This window comes from Coturnix japonica, chromosome 2 (assembly GCF_001577835.2).
Source record: "Coturnix japonica isolate 7356 chromosome 2, Coturnix japonica 2.1, whole genome shotgun sequence".
NCBI lineage: Eukaryota > Metazoa > Chordata > Aves > Galliformes > Phasianidae > Coturnix > Coturnix japonica.
In genome coordinates this window covers 24018851-24037434 of record NC_029517.1, presented here as the reverse complement: position 1 = coordinate 24037434, position 18584 = coordinate 24018851, and the positions used below count along the sequence as shown (strand labels likewise).

Below are 18584 nucleotides of genomic sequence, written 5' to 3'. Positions count from 1 at the left end.
TGCATAAGGGGGAAAAGTAAATTATTATTATTATTTTTAACATTCAATTTTAAAAACAAAGCAAGAAATAATCAATTATCTTACCACACTGTCTACACTGTGAGGTACTTCCATGGCCAGTGTTAAGTTACCTCTTCAGACTTGCAAAAGCGTCAATGTGTGCTGTGGTGTTATTTCAATTTCAGTGTGCTGCACAGATGCTATGAAGGTTAACTGGCTGTACATTCGTAATGATCCATTGGAAGACGAGGGTTTCAAAGAGAGAGGTGTATTTAATAAAAAGTTGTGTTTTCAGAAGAAGGAATTATTTTCTAGAAGTACCTTGGTTTTAGTTTAAACAAAAGCAGAATTAAATATAGTTATTAAAGGTGCTGCAAAGTTCTGTCCAGTACTTTTGAAAAGCAAGGAAAAATATTGCAGTCTATTAATTTATGGTATAATCTAAGCAACAGGAACCTTTAAAACTGTTCTGCAAAGACTTCTCTATTTATTTCATAAGCTGTTGTATCTGGAAAGGAAAATAGACCAAACTTTACCATAGAGAACATTAAAATTAAATTTAATAGGGGGTGGGAGTTGGGAGGATGGGTACACAGAGTAGAACAAGGTAATTATTAGTAAATGTATGACAAGTGGTAGTGAAATGAAAGAGTTTTTACATTTCGAAGGAAAGTACTACTGTGCCAAAGCCGTATGCTACTTCCTTTTGCAACTTTCTTCAGCTTAAAAAAATTTTATCCATAGAGAATTGTTTTTTAATTGAACTGCACATTGCTTATGAAATAGAGGAAAAATCATATATTCACTTAATTACTATCTTTTTCAAAATGTACCCCCAAGAAAATTTATTCAAAGTAAACACAAATATATGACTTTATCTTAAAAAGCATTACCTATGCATAAACTTTAGACGTTCCTTACTTAAGAAACAAAAATGATTAAACTAAAAGAAAAGAGTTAATCTAACTAATTTTGGGAATGCATATTTAATTTAAAGTACTTAGATTTGCAAACTGGAATGAGGTTTATCTTTCTTGGACGATTTGTCTTAAGGATGGATAAATGATTTTTTTTGGAAATGTAAACTGATACAAACTTTCTAAAATATTTTTTTCTTCTTTCCAGGAAAAAGTAAGAAAAAAGATAAATGCAAAAATTCTCAGTTATATCCTCTGATCGAGAATCAGTTTTGTCCATGTGATAAATACAGCGCTCAGCCTGTGGGAAATTGGTCAGACTGTATTTTACCAGAGGGTAAAGTGGAAGTATTGCTGGGAATGAAGGTGCAAGGAGACATTAAGGAATGTGGACAAGGTTATCGTTACCAGGCCATGGCATGCTATGATCAAAATAGTCGACTTGTGGAAACGTCACGATGCAACAGTCATGGTATTTAAAGATTTATTTGCTTTCATCTGTTCTCATATCTGCTTTATTTTTTTGATATCTGTACATGTAGAATTTTCAGATTGATATTTATTGCTTAGGCAGAATTTCATGGCAAGATATCTTCAAACACAGTGCACATTTTGTATGCTTCTAAAAAGACATTTCAGCAATGATTCATAAAACAGTAAACTTTGGTTTAATGACTGCTACCGTGTAGTATTTGAAACTTAATAATAGGAAATTAGTAACTAGGTATTTTAGGAAATGAAGGACAAATCTTAATATTTTTCCTGATAACTGTTCTTGCAAATTTGAGAATGAAGACACTTCAGAGGGTCAGATCCTTTCAAACTAAACAGGGACCACACAGGACTGTTTTGAGGAAAATGAAAATAATTACCATGAATTTGAATAAACACAGAATCTTTAGATACCTTTAATCTCCTGAAATAGCCTTATCTCTACCCTCCCTACCTTCCTCAGCTCCTTAATAGATATACTTTGATCTGAAATCAACAGCGCATAACCCTGTTTCTGTGTAATTCTGTCATGTGGAAATGCAGGTTGCTTAAAGGCTTTATAGTCCTTGTATTCATGTTGCTCCTGGAGGGAACACTCACCTTCCTGAAGTGGATGCATCTGTAATGTTAGGTTCAAAACTGGAACTTTCTGATTTTCAGTGAGCTAGAAATGTGCTCATTTTCATCATGGAAGTTTCTGTAGTCATGTGTCCTCCTGCTTCAGAAGATTGGTAAGGAAAGTGTAAAAAGGTGCTATGAAACAATCTGGGCTGTTCAGAAGGCCCCAGAATATAATTTCTTTGTTGACTGTCTCTAACTAAATGTGATTCCAAGTGAGAAAGAAGTGTTCTTTCAGCACTGAGTGTAGAGTATCCTTGGTCAGTGAAAAGTGGAAAATAGTGAAAGAATGGAAGTCTATGGAAATTCAGGGGGGCTGATGGCCTAATGTCAGCTATCATTCTTAGCTTGAAGAATGTGGACTATTAGGTTTTGTGGAAACAGGGAAAATGTGAGGGAAATAGATGTGTGTCCAAGAGCAAATTGTAGGTGCTATGCACAGTAAGTAATGCAATGCTTTAGGTAACTTGCAAACAGAGGTGGAAATTCTTCCTTTATGTAGAACAGGCATGGACTTAGCTGCTTTGAAACCCTGGCAGTGCACATTCAGTATCTGGCCGCAGTGGTACAAAATGGGAAGTCAGCTGAATATCTGCTCTCTGTTTTGCACTAGCCTCATAAACCCAAAGAGAAGTAAAAATACATGCAAGAGTGATGGTGAGACGTATGGCTAATCCAGACTACATAACTTGAGCTCACTGTGTTTCTATTTTTCAGTAACCTTAATGGCAGCAAATAGCTCAAAAATGTGCTTTAGAATAATGTAAGTGATAATAATATTAACATTAATAATAAAAATTAAAGAAGTTCCTTAGCAAGAATCAAAGAGTAAAAAAGAAGGAATGAAAAATGGAAACAAAGCCTTTTCTCAGCCATCTTTCTTCACTATTATAACTCTTTATGATGACAATTTCCAGTCTAATGGGTTTTATCAATTAATGTCCTCTACACTCACAGTGACCACAATACGTGGAAAAAGAAAAAACTACTGACGATGTATTGTTATTGTATTTGCTATACCCAGGGTTACCATTTACATGCCATTAGCACTAGTAGGCTCCAGAGGGAATCTTCCTGAAATAAAAAAAAGCATAGCTGTATTTTCTCTTTCTTTGTACAGTTCTCATTTTTCCCATTTTTCTGACTGGAGATCTGAAGTCTCTTTTTGCTCTCTTTATAAACTGGAAATGTTTTTGTGTCATTGCTGTGATTATTGTGGAATGGAAAGCCAGAACCCCTTGATGTTTTGATTTTTGTTAGTTTGTTTGCTATTGCAGTAGTTTTGGTTTTTTCTTCCTTGTTGTTTTTTTGTTTGGTTGATTGTTTTGTTTTTTTTTGTTGTTGTTGTTGTTTTTGTTTTTTAATTCTTTGATTTTTAATTTTTTCCTGATGTATTGTGTGCTTTTGATAGTGAAGCACAAGGCATTTATGTGTGTTCCCTCATCAGTTCCATCTGAAGGAAGGAGAACATCTATCTTATCCATTTTGTGATATACAGGCAGGTGAGACTTGAATTGCTGTTGAACTGCCCTCTGTGCATCCTAAAAATATCTGACAGGTATTTCAGGTGCACAGGAAGTGAGATATTAAATTGATGATTAGGAATTAAACTGATGTTAAAGAATATGTCACTAAAATTATAGCTTCCAGTAGCTCTTTTAGAACAACACTCAATCCTTGATAGAGACCGGGCATAACCACATTACATACTACTTCTAAGGGTTATCTAAATTATTGTCGGCATTCCACATTTTTCAGATTTAGCATACAGTTACAAAGGGGCTAGGATTAATGACATCAATGTTTCTAATTTCAGTGTGTTTTCACACTGCCTTTTCTGAATGTCTGCTTTGTATTCATGGATTATGTTTAAATGATTTGTTTTATTTTGCTCAACATGTATAATTTGCTGTTTTGCCCATTAAATCTTATTTTATATCTTTCAAACATTTAAGATGTTTCTCTTGTTTCCATGCTCTTGGTATATGACAGTTCTTTAGTTTGACATCATCTCTAGATTTCATTGTTCTGTGTTGTTTTGTTTTGTTTTGTTTTGTTTTGTTTTGTTTTTTTGTCTTTAAGAACAAACATAAAAGCTATTTTATGCCAGATCAACAAGGGACTTCTGTGGCATCACAATGGTTATCCCACCAGCTAGCAAATAAAAGTGCCTTGTGGCTTCCCATCAATCTACTTTTATTTTTTCAAGCTAAACTTGACAGGTCTCATAACTCAAACTTGCTTGGGTTATTTTTGTAAATTCTAACCAAGTTGTTTATTTCCCAGCAGAAATGATAGCACAGATTTTTTCACTAATTTTATAACTGGTCCAAAGAAAGATAAAGCTTGTCTGCTATGTTATCTGCTTTGTTCAGAAATCAGTTACATTGTTAGTTCTTATGAATCTATTATTTCTTTTCAAAGTAGTACAGTATGTAATCAGAAAAAAGATGTTGCAAATCAGCTTGAATTAAGAAAGAAATCAAGATGATTATTTAAGGATTATCTTTGTGTGTTGCCCAACTTTTACTTGAACTTATTTTATGTCATGAAACTATGAAATAATGAGATAGAATATAGAGATAATTGTACTTCACCTCTGACAGCATCATCTAAATCTGACAAAAGGAACAAACTATCTCCACACTGATATTTTTAATATATCATGGAATATGTCATGTGGTGTACTAAAAAGACATAAGAAACTCAAAGTGCTGACATGTAAATTTATGAAGCCATGAATAGGTCTGCATTGCAAGTCATGCTGTTTTGAGTGTGAAGAATAAGAAGACAGACCTGCTCTGCAATGCAAAAAAGGAAATGCACAGCATCTTTGTTTATGTTTTGGCAGTTGACTTCTTCAGAAAAGAAAAGATGAACAAGAACATGCAAGTAAATGCATCAGAGCTTTTTTTTACTGCTCAATACACCTCATTTCAAAAGATTTGGGAAGAAGTAATTGAGTTTCGCAGAAGCTGAGGAGCTAAAGGAATGGTTTAACATGAGGAAGACCCCTATATTAGTACATATTATTAGTTATTTTTCAGTTATATCAGTTATGCAGTGTGTGGGCAGAAGCTAATCTTGACAGCAGATGTGGCATTGTTAGCTGAAATGACCTGTTGTTTAGCTGGTCTCTTCAATAGAAGACATACACATTGTTCTTACTTTGATTTCAGCTTTGTTTCATTGCTACTTTGGTAATTTCATTGGAGGAAAAAAAAATACAGTTTGCTTGATACACACGTGTGAGGTTTTGTGGGGTTCTTTTTTTCCATTAGAAAAGCAGTGGTTGTTTTTCATTGCTTTATCCCTGTCATTGCTACTATACTAGAGCTCTGTGAATAACAACAGGTGTCTTCCAGTAGTTTGCTTTCATGTATTTGAAAAAAAAACACCAAAACATTCTGTTCCCTTTAAAGCATATCTTGGATTTTTTGTAATGACAGAATCAGAAGCAGGCCACTGCCATGCTTATGAACTATAATGTTTATTCAACAATATTTTGTTTTCCTCCATCATAGATCACAAATCATGACCCACATAAGCTGAGAAGTGTTTGCGTTTGTGTGTGTGTAGCAAAAGCAGGCATAGTAGCATGGCAAACAGATGCAGCATTTTTATATAGGTCGTATTACCCTTCTTAATTCATGTCAGTTTACTGCTAAGTCCTTAGGCACAGTCAACCAGTCCAGGATAGTTTGTCTGCTGCCTTATTAGTGAGAGATTATTTCCTCCTTTAGCGTTAATTAAATGAGATGCATCGATTTGTGCTGACTCTACAAAGCCCTCCATGGCTACAAGGCTTATGCAGGGGATTAGTGAGGAATATCTGTGTATCACTGAATAGTTTTACAACAGCTGCTGGGAATATATCCATGTGAATCAAAAAATTTTGTATTTAATTGCTTATATATGTGATAGGAAAATCTTGTAGTTTATAACAGCGCCTATGTTGTCTAAGACAACAGCTAGATATATCCACTCATATCAGGACTTTTAAAAATCTTCTCGTACAGTTCCAGAGTGGTAAAATTTAATTGAGATTTTCTGTTGAGCATTTATGCTAAAATTCATGTATTTCCCGTAAGAGCTTCTAATCCAATATGGCAGCATGCTTAGGTTCTCAAACTGCTATTAGGGTCCTTATAGTTTCATAGCATATGAAAAATCTTCTAAGATTTATTTGTTTGTTTGTTTGTTTGTTTGTTTGTTTGTTTTCACATATAGGATTCTGTGTTTGTCCTGTTATGTCTTGGAATATAAGTACTAACTGTTGCCCCACACCACAGTTACTAGCATGGCCCTCTGCATTATAGTGCCAGCATGTTTGGTCTGCCAGTAGCACAGCAATTATGAGGCAGTCACCCATCAACCCAGAGACCTGCGTTTAGTTCACCGAAGGTAGAGATGCTGGTTAGGCATTAACAGTTGCCTTCATGTTTTAGAGTTTTGAAAGAGCAATTCTGAAAAAATAATAATGATCATATGAAGTGCAGTATATTTTTCCATGGATAGGCAGAGGTAAGAATGCTCTCAATTGTAACTTGCATCCTGTAAGATGTAATCCTGCAAAATCCTGTTACAATTGAAATGCAAACAACTGTGAGATTCTGTGGGTTTGGGTTGCTTTGCTTTATTTTGCAGGTGTTGGGGAGGATATTTTATTTGTTTGTTTGTTTTTGTTTGGTTTGTTTGGGTTTTTGTTGTTGTTTTCCTGGAAGATAGAATCTTAGAATTTTGTATTTTGTGACAGAAAAAAACAACCAACCAACCAACCAAAATAACCTACCAAAACAATGAACAGCACTCCCACCCCCCCCCCCCAAACTATGCTGAAGTACGTAAATCATTATTTTGTCATTGCAGTTTTTTTTTTTTTTTCCTTGGAAATAGAGCATAACATTTTATTTGTGAAAGCAAGGACACAATTCCGTCTGTCCTGAGGACAAAAGAGTAAATGTAAAGACTTTCCATGACGTTCTTTTTGTCTGCATTCTTCAATATAAGTAGTTGGTCTGTTCTTATACATTGTGGATTACAGTTTGTGTGGGGAAAATTGGAATCTCACCTACCAAACTTACTTTGTCATTAGGCTAAATGTGAAGTCAATTAAAGTTCCCCATTGGAAATTATCAAGCACATCTGTTAATTACTCGTTCTAGGAGTGCAGATTTTGTTACCAGTCACAGTGGGGCAGTAAGCCATTCCGTTTTAATAACAAATTCTGTTCATACTCTTAGAATTTTAAGGCATTTGTTAAATTGTGTTTCAGTATTCAATCTTTCATGATAAAATAGCCATGTTCTCATTCTTAGTAGACAACTGATCATTTTGTAGCCTTGTGGAGTTCAGCTGATAGGAGCTGAAACAATTGAGAAACTACTGCATTGGGAAAAGGAGTAGACCTAAAGAGATGAATGTTATTTGCCAGTACCATTCTGTACCTTGCAGAGAGATGTCGCTGTACCACAGTATCCCCAGATTTCATCTTTTCAGTCTTCATATATTACAGAGAATAGGAAGAACTGCAGGAAGTGTGCAGTGAAAGATTTGAGTCAGGAGGAGACAGCAGGCAGAACATGATCTGCAGATGTCCGATGAATATATCTTTAGCCTTAGCTGTGTTGGTCTGCTATTTCGCTGTCTCTCGTGTTCTTTCTTATTTTCTTCTGTTTTTCTTCACAGCCACTTCCATGCTCTTATTCCTTTTCCTTCTCTCTGCATCTATCCTGTTTTTGCTTGTTCTTTAAATCTCAGTTTGCTGTAATTGTATTACACAACCTGAATGTGTGATATAATTTTGTGATATTCCATTGTATAGACATCCCTCTGCCCTCAGGCTTTAGCAAACTGTTTCTTTAATTTGCTTTTACAGTATCTAATACAAGTTATACCCTCTCAAGTATGATTAAATCAGTAGGAACAAGACTGAAAACTGAAAAAAAGTCCCCATTTATGTCCTTTCCACATTAGGAGCTATGTACTGCATGTACTGCAACACTAGTCTCATTTGCATGTCTTTTATTTATTATTATTATTATTATTATTATTATTCTCCTATATCAGAGTATACTCTCTCCTCATAAAAATATTTATGGAAGGGTCAAGGTTTACAAGTACCAGAAATATAATAAAATCAGCCCTACCCTAAAGGAAAACAAACCAACCAAGCAACCAACCAAGAGTGTGCATTTTTCAAACTTCCTGAACATCGATTTTCTTTGATTTTCTGGTAATTGCTATGAACTTCTAGAAATGATTATCTTTATTAATCCTAAAATCTTAAGATATGTTGACATTGAGTGTACAGAAGGCATCTGAGGTGATGACATTCTTCAGAGAAACATTTTCTGAAAAGAGGCATTAGAAGAGTAGTAAATGGAGCACAGTATGTCATTTGCAGCATGTAACTTTTAATATTCAGACATCTTTCTTGACTGAAGAAATATCTACAAGCAATTTGAATCTGCTTCTGCCTGGTTCCAGGGGAGTCCTGGGGCGTAGCTAAATGCTAAATAGATTGTTAAATTGGAATAGTGAAGTGCCTGAGAGGAAGAAAAAGCACCAAAGAATGAGTATGCCAAAAACTTTTTAATGTCAGATATAACAAGGGTCTTTTCATTTTCATTCCACACATTAATTACCTAGAGAATAAAAATCAGATGCCAAATCAGAGTGGTTTTCATTATTATTATTTTATCTTCCTTTGGTCCTCTTTTATTATTTGTGGGAACATTCTTAATTCTGTTCTGCTTTGATACCTGAATAGAATCTTGAGTGAATTTCATTCTGTCTGTGCATTGCCAAGGTATTGCTTTGGGCAGAATGTTTAGTTTATATCTTTTCTCTTTTTTCTTTGTTTTCTCTCCCTGTGTAGTATTTTTCTTCACAATTTTCTTTACTATTTTCTCAGTTATTTACTTTCCCCTTCCATCTACTTGTCTTTATTTACTCTTTCCATTATTCTCCCTTAGTCTTTCCCTTCTCTAAAGGGACATAGAACTATAGTATAATCCTGGTCGGAAGGGAAGCAAAAGGATAATCATGTACAATTCCTGGCTCCACAGTGAAAAACCAAACCATTGTCAAATGTCATTCTGTCAGATTGCCCCTCTGCTGCCATCTGTCACACAGCAACAAAGTGTAATGGAATATGGGTTGGAAGGTTCAACCTCTACTACCGTATCACCAACATAATAAAATAGGAGACATTGCTTTTGGAACAGACTTCATACAGTATATTTAAAGCTCTTTGAATTTGTTTCTTCCATGCAATAAATGCAGATGCAGAGGTTTAATGAGTGCTAAATAGTATAACTGTGCTATTGTAGGTTTCTCCAGTACAAAAATTTAAGAAGTTATTTTGAAACTAAATACAACATATTAGAATCTCTAGCAAATTTATAAATAGTCTTAGATTTTCGATTTTCAGGTAGTTCCATTAGATAATAAATATCACTTTACTTTTTTTTTTCTTTTTTTTTTTCTTTTTTTTTTTTCTTTTTTTTCTTTTATTTGCTTCTTTTGACTATGTTTCTGCTGTGAATTTTCATTCAGTGATTTTTTAATGGTATGCATAAATGGTTTTGTATAGCACCTAAGAAAGCGTTTTGAATGCTAACTTCTGATGAAGTTACAGAGCTCAATATTTATGATGTAAAAGTTCATTGTAAAGTAGGACTTTGCAGTCAAATACCTCTGATTTCCAAGACTAATTCAGAGATATAAGTTAAGGTGAAATGTAATCAGTTTTGTATCTACTGCTGCAAGACAAACTGTGTCACCACCTCTGGTTTGCAGTGATGTGATCTTCAAAAACATATTTTGTCTAACATCTTTCATACAATATCACTGTGTACCTTTCATACAATATTTCATACAATATCACTGAATGAATGGCAAGAGATACTTAATGAGCGTGCTTGTAGTTCAAGATAATGGCATTCTAGCCAAATTAAGGAAGATACATTTAATGAATAGTAGTTCTGCAGTGCTCATATTCAGGACAGGCTGTGTATATTTAAACTGTTTAAATATCTAGAAGTTCCAAATGGAGGAGAACTAGCTCGACTAAAACCATCATCTGAATTTGGCTATAAAATATTTTGACTTTTACAGTATAGAATCATAGAATTACCCCGGTTTGAAAAGACCTTGAAGATCGTCAAGTCCAACCACAGCATAACCATAGTACCCTCACTCTAACAACCCTCTGCTAAATCATATCCCTGAGCACCACAACCAAATGGTTCTTAAACACATCCAGGGATAGCAATTCAACCACCTCCCTGGGGAGCCTATTCCAGTACTTGACTACCCTTTCTGTAAAGAAGAGTTTCCTAACATCCAACCTAAACTTACCCTGGTGTAACTTGAGGCCAATGATTGAGGTATGTTTAAAAAAAAAGCCACATGTGTTTTTTGTATTTGACACAAATATGTATATAGAAATCAAATCTCTTAAGAGTTTTGATTTTTGTACATTACAAGTGAGTGTTCGGCGTTGGCTGCTTCAGAAGAGAAGCGATAGCTTTACTTAGAAGTACAAGTTAAAACAAAGTTACTAAGATCAGCTCAGATGAAAATGGGAGTGATTTTTTAAAATTGTTAAAAATTGTGTTATGTGAGAAATAGATGTAACCATGTGAGTCATTCGAGAATCGCCTTATCCATGTGAGTATTAATTTTCTATCTGTTTATTAAATATTTTAATTCCCTTTTATATACACTAAGGATTATTTAATTATTAAAGTCAATGTTTTCCAACAGCAAATGTGTTCAAGATATGATACAGGGAAGGGAAGGGGATAGTTCATTAAAGTTTAGAATATTGTTGTAGTATAAATACTGCAAAGGCCAACTATTTTGCTAAGGTTTTGTATCTTCTGCTGTAAATATTGGCATAAATGACACACTTCATAGAGCTGTGGCATATGTTGCTTTTAAAAAAAGACATTTTCACTTACTTGGTGAATTGAGGCTTCATGTTACTCCCCACAGACCATGTTCTTCCCCTTTCCAGCCTCTCAGGGCTGATGACTTATCCAAACCCAACATCTGCTTTTCCATTCAGAGCAATTATTCAGTGTGTTAGTGGGGGCAGATGGTTGTTAATCGACAGATCATTAATGTGGCAGACCACTCTCTCTTTCTAGCCTTAGAAAGGTCACAAGGTGTTAAGTTCCCTTGCTCTGTGCTGACAAGAGATGAATTTTTTCATTCAGTTTGATAGATATATATATTTAATAACTGCAGCTTACTTTTTACATTTATGGAAGAGGCTTTTAATTAAAACTACTTTTATTAAAAAATGAATTGTTTCATGGTATAAGAATGATAAAACAAGGGATGGGTTAGAGTCAATTATGCTGTTGCTGTCAGAAATTTTGAATACTGAAATCTGATGGATGTGAATCATAATCGGATAGCAGTGAGGATGCTCAGCTATTACTCTATCACAGTCTCCAGAAAATACGTGTCAATTTTCAGCAGAATTTAATTTAGCCCTAATGATGAAGAAATCTCTCTATTCACACAGTCCTGTCAAGTCAAACTTTGGACAATCTAAATGAATTAGACTAGGGCTTCAGGGAGACATGGCAGGATGACATGCTGAAGAGATTTCACTTTCTTTTCCATTCACACAGGTTATATTGAGGAAGCCTGTATTATTCCATGTCCCTCTGACTGCAAGCTCAGTGAGTGGTCCAATTGGTCTCGCTGTAGTAAATCCTGTGGAAGTGGGGTAAAAGTTCGGTCAAAATGGCTCCGTGAAAAACCCTACAATGGTGGAAGACCCTGTCCCAAGCTAGATCATGTCAATCAGGTAATTTTATTTACATATACATTATTGATGTAGTTTTTCCATACCTCAGAAAACCCTTTTAGCTGTATTATTGTTGTTTGGGGGTTTTTGATTGTTTGTTTTTTAATTTTAAAAAGCTACACAAATATGGGGCAGATGCATGTAGATTGAGATTGCTTAAATTTCCTCAGCTGGTGCAGGACCTGCCTTCATTGTTCAATCATCTGCAGGAGTTTAGTACTTAATCTGAACTATAGAGTAGAGTCAATAAAGTATTATTTAATGTAGATGCTGAAGATCTTGTGTCTGAAGATAATAATCTGGCTGCCCAAACTGGTTCCTGTTCAAATGATACTAAGCTAGGACACATGATCCTAGAGCATACTGGGAGTGCTTTGATGAGAAATGAATGTGTAGTCTGTGGGAATAAATTTAGCACTAATCTAAATCAAACCCCTGATGTCCATGTTCTTCCTGTTTGCTTGAAGAGTTTTATAAAGGAAAAAAAAAAAAAAAAAAGCTTTTAAATTAACTTGCAATTTTTGAAGTCAATTTATATTAATATTGTTGTTGAATTTAATTTACTTTGCATAGGCATGTTGAATGACCACATGATCTTTCCTATAAATATCTAGAAATAGGAAAAAATATGATGTCAATATACATTTGAATAAAATGCATGTAGTTATCATATCAGCATTTTGCTAGCACAGAGTGAAATGGCTTGTTGATCTAATTTTCTACTATAGGGAATGTAATTAGTTTTAATTTATAAAATATCTATTCAACTAATGAACTAAGATTGTGATCCAGTCTAGCAAAACAAAAACTAGAATGTGTGTTGCTGAATTTTAGCCCATAAAAATCATTTAGATTAGGAAGAATATGTTTCAACAGGAAAAAACATATAGTCTATACAAAAATATTTCTCTTTCTATAATACTCATACAGAACATAACAGACTCATTTTGATTTTGTTAGAGGTCTGATGTCCTCAAATGTGCAACACTATTGCCCTCTACTGGTGTTTTTATTTGTTGCAATGTGGCATTTTTCAAATAATCTTAGATTCATAATATAATTACAGTAAATATATATACATATATATATACACACACATACACACACACATTACTTCATGAGAGAGTTACACACATAGTATAGTAATGTCAAAGAGTTCAGAGGATATGTCTTTCAATTTAAAATACATTCATTGTCTGGACATCTCAGAAATATTCAAGGAATGTGCCTACATTCTAATTACCAAGGAGCAACAGGTTAGTTAATTAATCTAAATACAGTCCAATATTCATTTGTCTGGAAAACAGCTGAAACTTCAGAATATTTATTTCATATAATTGATATTATATGTATATACAAATATATAAAATATCATTATATGCATACATACACAATATGTATGTGTACATACATACACAATGTTAGATTGGGTCTTTGGAGGCCTTAGATATGATGTAGAGAGAGATTATACTGTAGGTAGAGGGATGAGAAATATGATATCTGAGGAAAGCTTGCAATAGATAGTCTAGCTCATGGACAAGAAGATGGTAGGGATCATGCTGGCAGTCTGCTTGCATGAACGTGAAAGGCTCTATTAAAGGAGGAGGAAATAGTCTGTCTTCCATGACCATCATGAATAGGATAAAAAGCAGTAGGCTTAGAATGCTGCAATCAGTTTTGGGTTAAGCCTTGGGGAAATTTTCTAATGGTAAGACTAGTGAAGTGTGGAAATGAAGTGCTTAAGATGTTGTTATGTTTTAAGAGCTGGTTACTCAACATCAATCAGGGCTAACGAATGCATGACTCTTTTGGTGGGGACTGAACACAGTGATTGGAAGATGTCTCATTTAGCCTGCTTTCTTCCATGTACTCCTGGGTCATGCATGCTGGAGTGGCTCCCAAACCATGCTCCAGCTGAATGCAGTTTACTCTGCATTCTGTGAGGTTAAATGTCATAGTAATATGACATGGCAATATAAAGTCAGGATTATTGTAAGATTGCATCATTGGCCTTCGGAGGATTTCGAGTGAAAATGCTAATCTGAGATTGCTAGAGGAAACAAAAGTATAAGGGCATCGCTCCCATTCTTGCCTCCAGGTATTATTTTCTCAGTCATCCAGTGGATGGGTATGCATTCCTTACACTAAATGGTTGTTGTGACATGCAGTCATAGTTACAGAAGTGCAGGTAGGGTTGGGTGAATATCACTAAACACATACATGAATATACAAGTTTTATATATTTTTTCTTATGCCAAGCAGAACCAGATATATGCAGACATTCTCATGAATTAAGGCTTCACTGTTTTCATGTTGGAAATCCTGAACAAAACAAATAAAGTGCCTCCTCTCAGGCACTTTATGAGAAGAGCAAATTTAAGATCATCTGATGAGACTAAATGTCTGTAAGTCTATGGGGCCAAAAGACATGCATCCCAGGGTCCTGAAGAAGCTGGCTGATGTAGTTGCCAAGCTGTTGTCCATCATGTTTCAGCTGTCAGGTGAAGACCCAGGTGAATGGAAAAAGGGAAACATCAGTCCCATTTTTAAGAAAGAGGGAAATGAAGACCAAGGGAACTAAAGGCATGTGAGCCTCATGTCTGTGCCTGGGAGGATCCTGAAATAAATCTTCCTGGGAGCTATCCTAAGGTGCATGTGGGATGAGAGCCGAGTGCGGCTTCACCAAAGGAAGGTCATGCCTGACCTTCTGGTGGCTTTCTATGATGGAGTGATGGTATTGCTGACAAAAGAATGACAATAAATGCCATTTTCCTGGACTTGTGTAAGGCCTTTGAGGCTGTCTCACATCCTTATGTCTAACTTGGAAATATATGGATTTTAAGGATGGACTGTTCGGTGGATGAAGAGTTTGTTGGTGTCAGTGTTTTACAGGCTGGTTCTACCCAGTTCCATGACTAGTGGGGTGGAGGGATTTTACAAAATCTGCACCTCCAGAAAAAGGAATCAGGGGATCGAAAAATAATTTAAAACATCAGCAATGATCTGAGGAGAAACAGTGCACGACATGATGTTATGATGTGGAATACCAGTAACCAAAAGTCATAAAACCATGACAGTTGGATTACCACAGCCATAAGGTCATGGTCAACAGCTTTATGTCCAGGTGCATCTATACCACTGATCTTCACACCTGACTTAGTGCCTGCATAGTTCACAGAAGGCACAGATGCACTGACTACTGTGGTTTTCTTGTATTTAGGCTGTTAAACTGCATAGTGATATCTCTGATTCTCTGCACATTCATTTTTCTGTGGATTTTGTTTGTGATTGTAGGTTCATAAACCAACAGTTCTGTTTTTCCATCAAAATAGTGTTCCTGAATTGAATGTTGTCTTATTTAAAACAAAGTTTTGGATTCTCTAGAAATTCTTGTTGTGCTCACCTGACACCCAGGATGACATGTGGCTGATATAAGCCAATTTTGAAGCAAAGATCTTTAATCTGTGACATAATTGCTAGTAGTTATGTTTTATAAAATTCTATTTTCTTCTAAAGAAAATATCTTCAAAATGCCTCAAAAATAAGTAAAATCCAAGAGGAAAAAAAATGATGTGATTTGCTTATCAGAAGTCACAGAGTATTGTTTGTAAGGAAAACAAAATAAATGCTTTTTATGTACCTAAGTTTAACTCTAATCATTCTTTTTCTCTCTGTTTTTTTCTCTTGGGTTCATGAAAATACTTTCTTCAGGCTCAGGTAAGAGATTCTAAAACAGTGAAATAACCTTAACGAGGGCTTCCTGATACTGCTTCAGTACATATATTGTCTGCCTTTATTTTTTTTTTCCTAAAAGAAAACAAACATAAAATTTATATATAAATTACTATTCAAGATGCTATTCAAAGTCTGTTGTCAAATCCATAAAAAATACTAATGCCAGTATTCTTGTAGATTTCCATCAAGTATTTTATCAATATCATTATTACAACCAGCAAGTTCTATACATGTCAAATTAATTACATTTGTTATTCTTATCAGATAGATCATAAACTTTTTTTTGCTTATATGTCAGCATGATCTCTGTTGCATATTTATCTTGATTGTATGCAACAAAACTGACACTCAGTGTGGATTCCAGGTATATGAGGTAGTCCCATGCCACAGTGACTGCAGCCAATACATATGGGTTACTGAGCCCTGGAGTGTCTGCAAGGTGACCAATGTGGACTTGAAAGAGAACTGTGGAGAAGGTGTTCAAACAAGGAAAGTCAGGTAAAACAATATTGTTTCTCTTTCAATCTAAAGTACCTCTTGGCACATCACTAACAAGGAACATTTAACTTCTGTGCATTTTGTAATACGGCTGTCATCTGTATAAACAAATATTCTTTTTGTCTCTTTGGCTTTACTTGAGTTTTCACAGATCAGTATTCTTTTACCTCAATCACTTCATTTTTTGTATCCTGACAAAATGTTACAATGCTTTAAAATACTGTGTGATGCAGTCATGCACAAAATCCATGGCAAATGCAGTTTATGTGCAGTTCTTTTTTCCAGATGCATGCTGAACACTGTGGATGGTCCTTCTGACACTGTAGAGGACTACCTGTGTGATCCTGAAGAGATGCCGCTTGGTGCTAGAAAATGTACACTGCCATGTCCTGAAGACTGTGTTATGTCTGAATGGGGATCATGGTCTCGATGTTCATTGGTAAGAAGTGTATTGTATATGAATTATTGTGTTAAGATGCTGAAATGAGCACTGAATACATATGTAAATAACTGTATTTACTGTCATAATTCACACTTAGATGCAATTAAGGTATTTTTCATTCCGTGAAACTGCCCCCAGAAGTTAATCTTCATAAATAAAAATGTCACAAATGGACATTCTTCAGTATGGAGTAGGTTCTGTGTGGTGAAATAACTTCTTCAATGGTTTTTGCCTAGCTTTGGTCCTCTCTATAGCAGAAGAAGATAGCCAATGTACTGAAAATGTTACTATTCTGGAAAGAGAAAAGTTTGTAGTTAAACACAGAAAGATAATTTTGTATCTTTTTTCGCCTTCCTGCCAGGAATCTCCAAAGGAAGTGCCAAAAACTTCAATTCAAACATAAAAAAAGGTTTTAGAACCTCTGAGTATTCAGACTCTGGTACACTGCAGTAGGGCATTTGCAAAACAAGCCTCTAAATATTCAGTTTGAGAATGGAATCATTTCAAAGCACTACACTGAGATGTGAACTAATTGGGAAAATACCAAGTTGTTATCCAGTTAAAGGTGATTTCAGCTTGCTTGGTACCAAAGTTAAACAGCAGATTAAAATTCCTTCTGAAGTGAAAAGGAAATGATTTCTCATAGGCAACAACATGAGCCTGTTATTTTAAATTTACATTCAATCAAGAGGTTACTTGAAAGGTTGTTATAATATGGGAAGGTATCAGGGTGCCAAAATATCAAATATGTTTCCAATTTCTCTTTCAAGCCGTGCAATGGAAGCAGTGTCCGTGAAAGGTCATCTGAATCCCTAAGACAACCAATTGAAGGAAAGTCTTGCCCTGCTGCCACTGAGACAGAAGTCTGCACTTTGAACAAAAACTGCTACCACTATGACTACAATGTAACAGGTATTTGTGGTCTTATCACCTAGTGACTCATCAGACTATGACTTAGTTCCAACCACCTTGCAGGCCAGTTTTTTCAGCTTTCCATTCTTATCCAGAGTCTCATACTGAGGACTGTTGCAGTCTGTTTGATTTGTACAAAACATTATTGAAGACTTTGCAGCTGGGATGCAGTGCGCATGCTCTAACACCAGGAAATTAATTTAATTATCATTTTTTTTATTTCCTCAAAGTCTATGTAGATTGAATTGAATATGAGCTGTGCCTGCTTTCAAAAGCAAGTAGCAGCTGTCTTCCCTCCATGAGAATTGCACGTGTAAAAGTTTCTATGGGGATTATTTTATGTCAACAAAATTAGAATTAAATGAGAGATAGGATCATTATGAGTTTTATCTAAGATGTCTGCTACCCTAATGAATTCCTTATTTCCAGACTGGAGTACATGTCAGCTCAGTGAGAAGGCTGTCTGTGGTAATGGAATCAAGACACGGATGCTCGATTGTGTTCGCAGTGATGGCAAATCAGTTGACCTGAAGTACTGTGAAGAGGTGAGTGGGTACCTGTAAGATCTTTTCTAGTGGTGCTAATTAATGCTGAACCAACTACAGTCTACAGAGTATAACCCATCATTGCCAGCTGTTTCACAACACTATTCATGGATTGTTAAGTACCTCTGAAATGAACTGTGCCATCAACAGTGATTTTTATACAATTTCCTTTTAAGTGCCTCCATGAAGGTATGCTAATTATTATGTCCTAAAGGAAATGACTTAGAAACAATAATTAATAAAGTAGAATAAAGGCAATAAATCTTAATCAGTACACTAATCATCATTCTAATTTGATATAATGTCTGTGTGGGGCTTTGGACAGCTGCCAGTATCAATCATTTACTCAGTGTGTTGGAAAATATTTCTCACGTGTCATTCAGCAGCTGGGTTGAATGTTAACTTCTTGTACTCAGCTGTGCAACACAAAATGTACCCAGACTAGTGTGAAAAAATGAGCAGGATGAAGGAAGTATTAATGAAATAGGAGCATGTATAAAGGTTTAGTCAACTGATAAGAACACTTAAATTTTGAAAGAGCCATATTGCAAATGTTGGAATTAAATTCAAATTCTACAGGACTGTTTTTTCTTGCA

The 18584-nt window shown here is 35.2% G+C and overlaps 1 protein-coding gene across 9 annotated transcripts in view; it reads left to right on the top strand.

Moving 5' to 3' along the window:
* Positions 1–18584, top strand: part of THSD7A (thrombospondin type 1 domain containing 7A) — a 258813-nt gene that overhangs the window by 218277 nt on the left and 21952 nt on the right. For all 9 annotated transcript variants that reach the window (XM_015853613.2, XM_015853618.2, XM_015853619.2 and 6 more), the window contains 7 exons: positions 1126–1389; positions 11678–11856; positions 15568–15573; positions 15956–16089; positions 16375–16528; positions 17302–17443; positions 17873–17988. In XM_015853613.2, coding sequence (XP_015709099.1) covers positions 1126–1389; positions 11678–11856; positions 15568–15573; positions 15956–16089; positions 16375–16528; positions 17302–17443; positions 17873–17988 — 995 coding nt within the window. The remainder of the gene's footprint in view (positions 1–1125; positions 1390–11677; positions 11857–15567; positions 15574–15955; positions 16090–16374; positions 16529–17301; positions 17444–17872; positions 17989–18584) is intronic.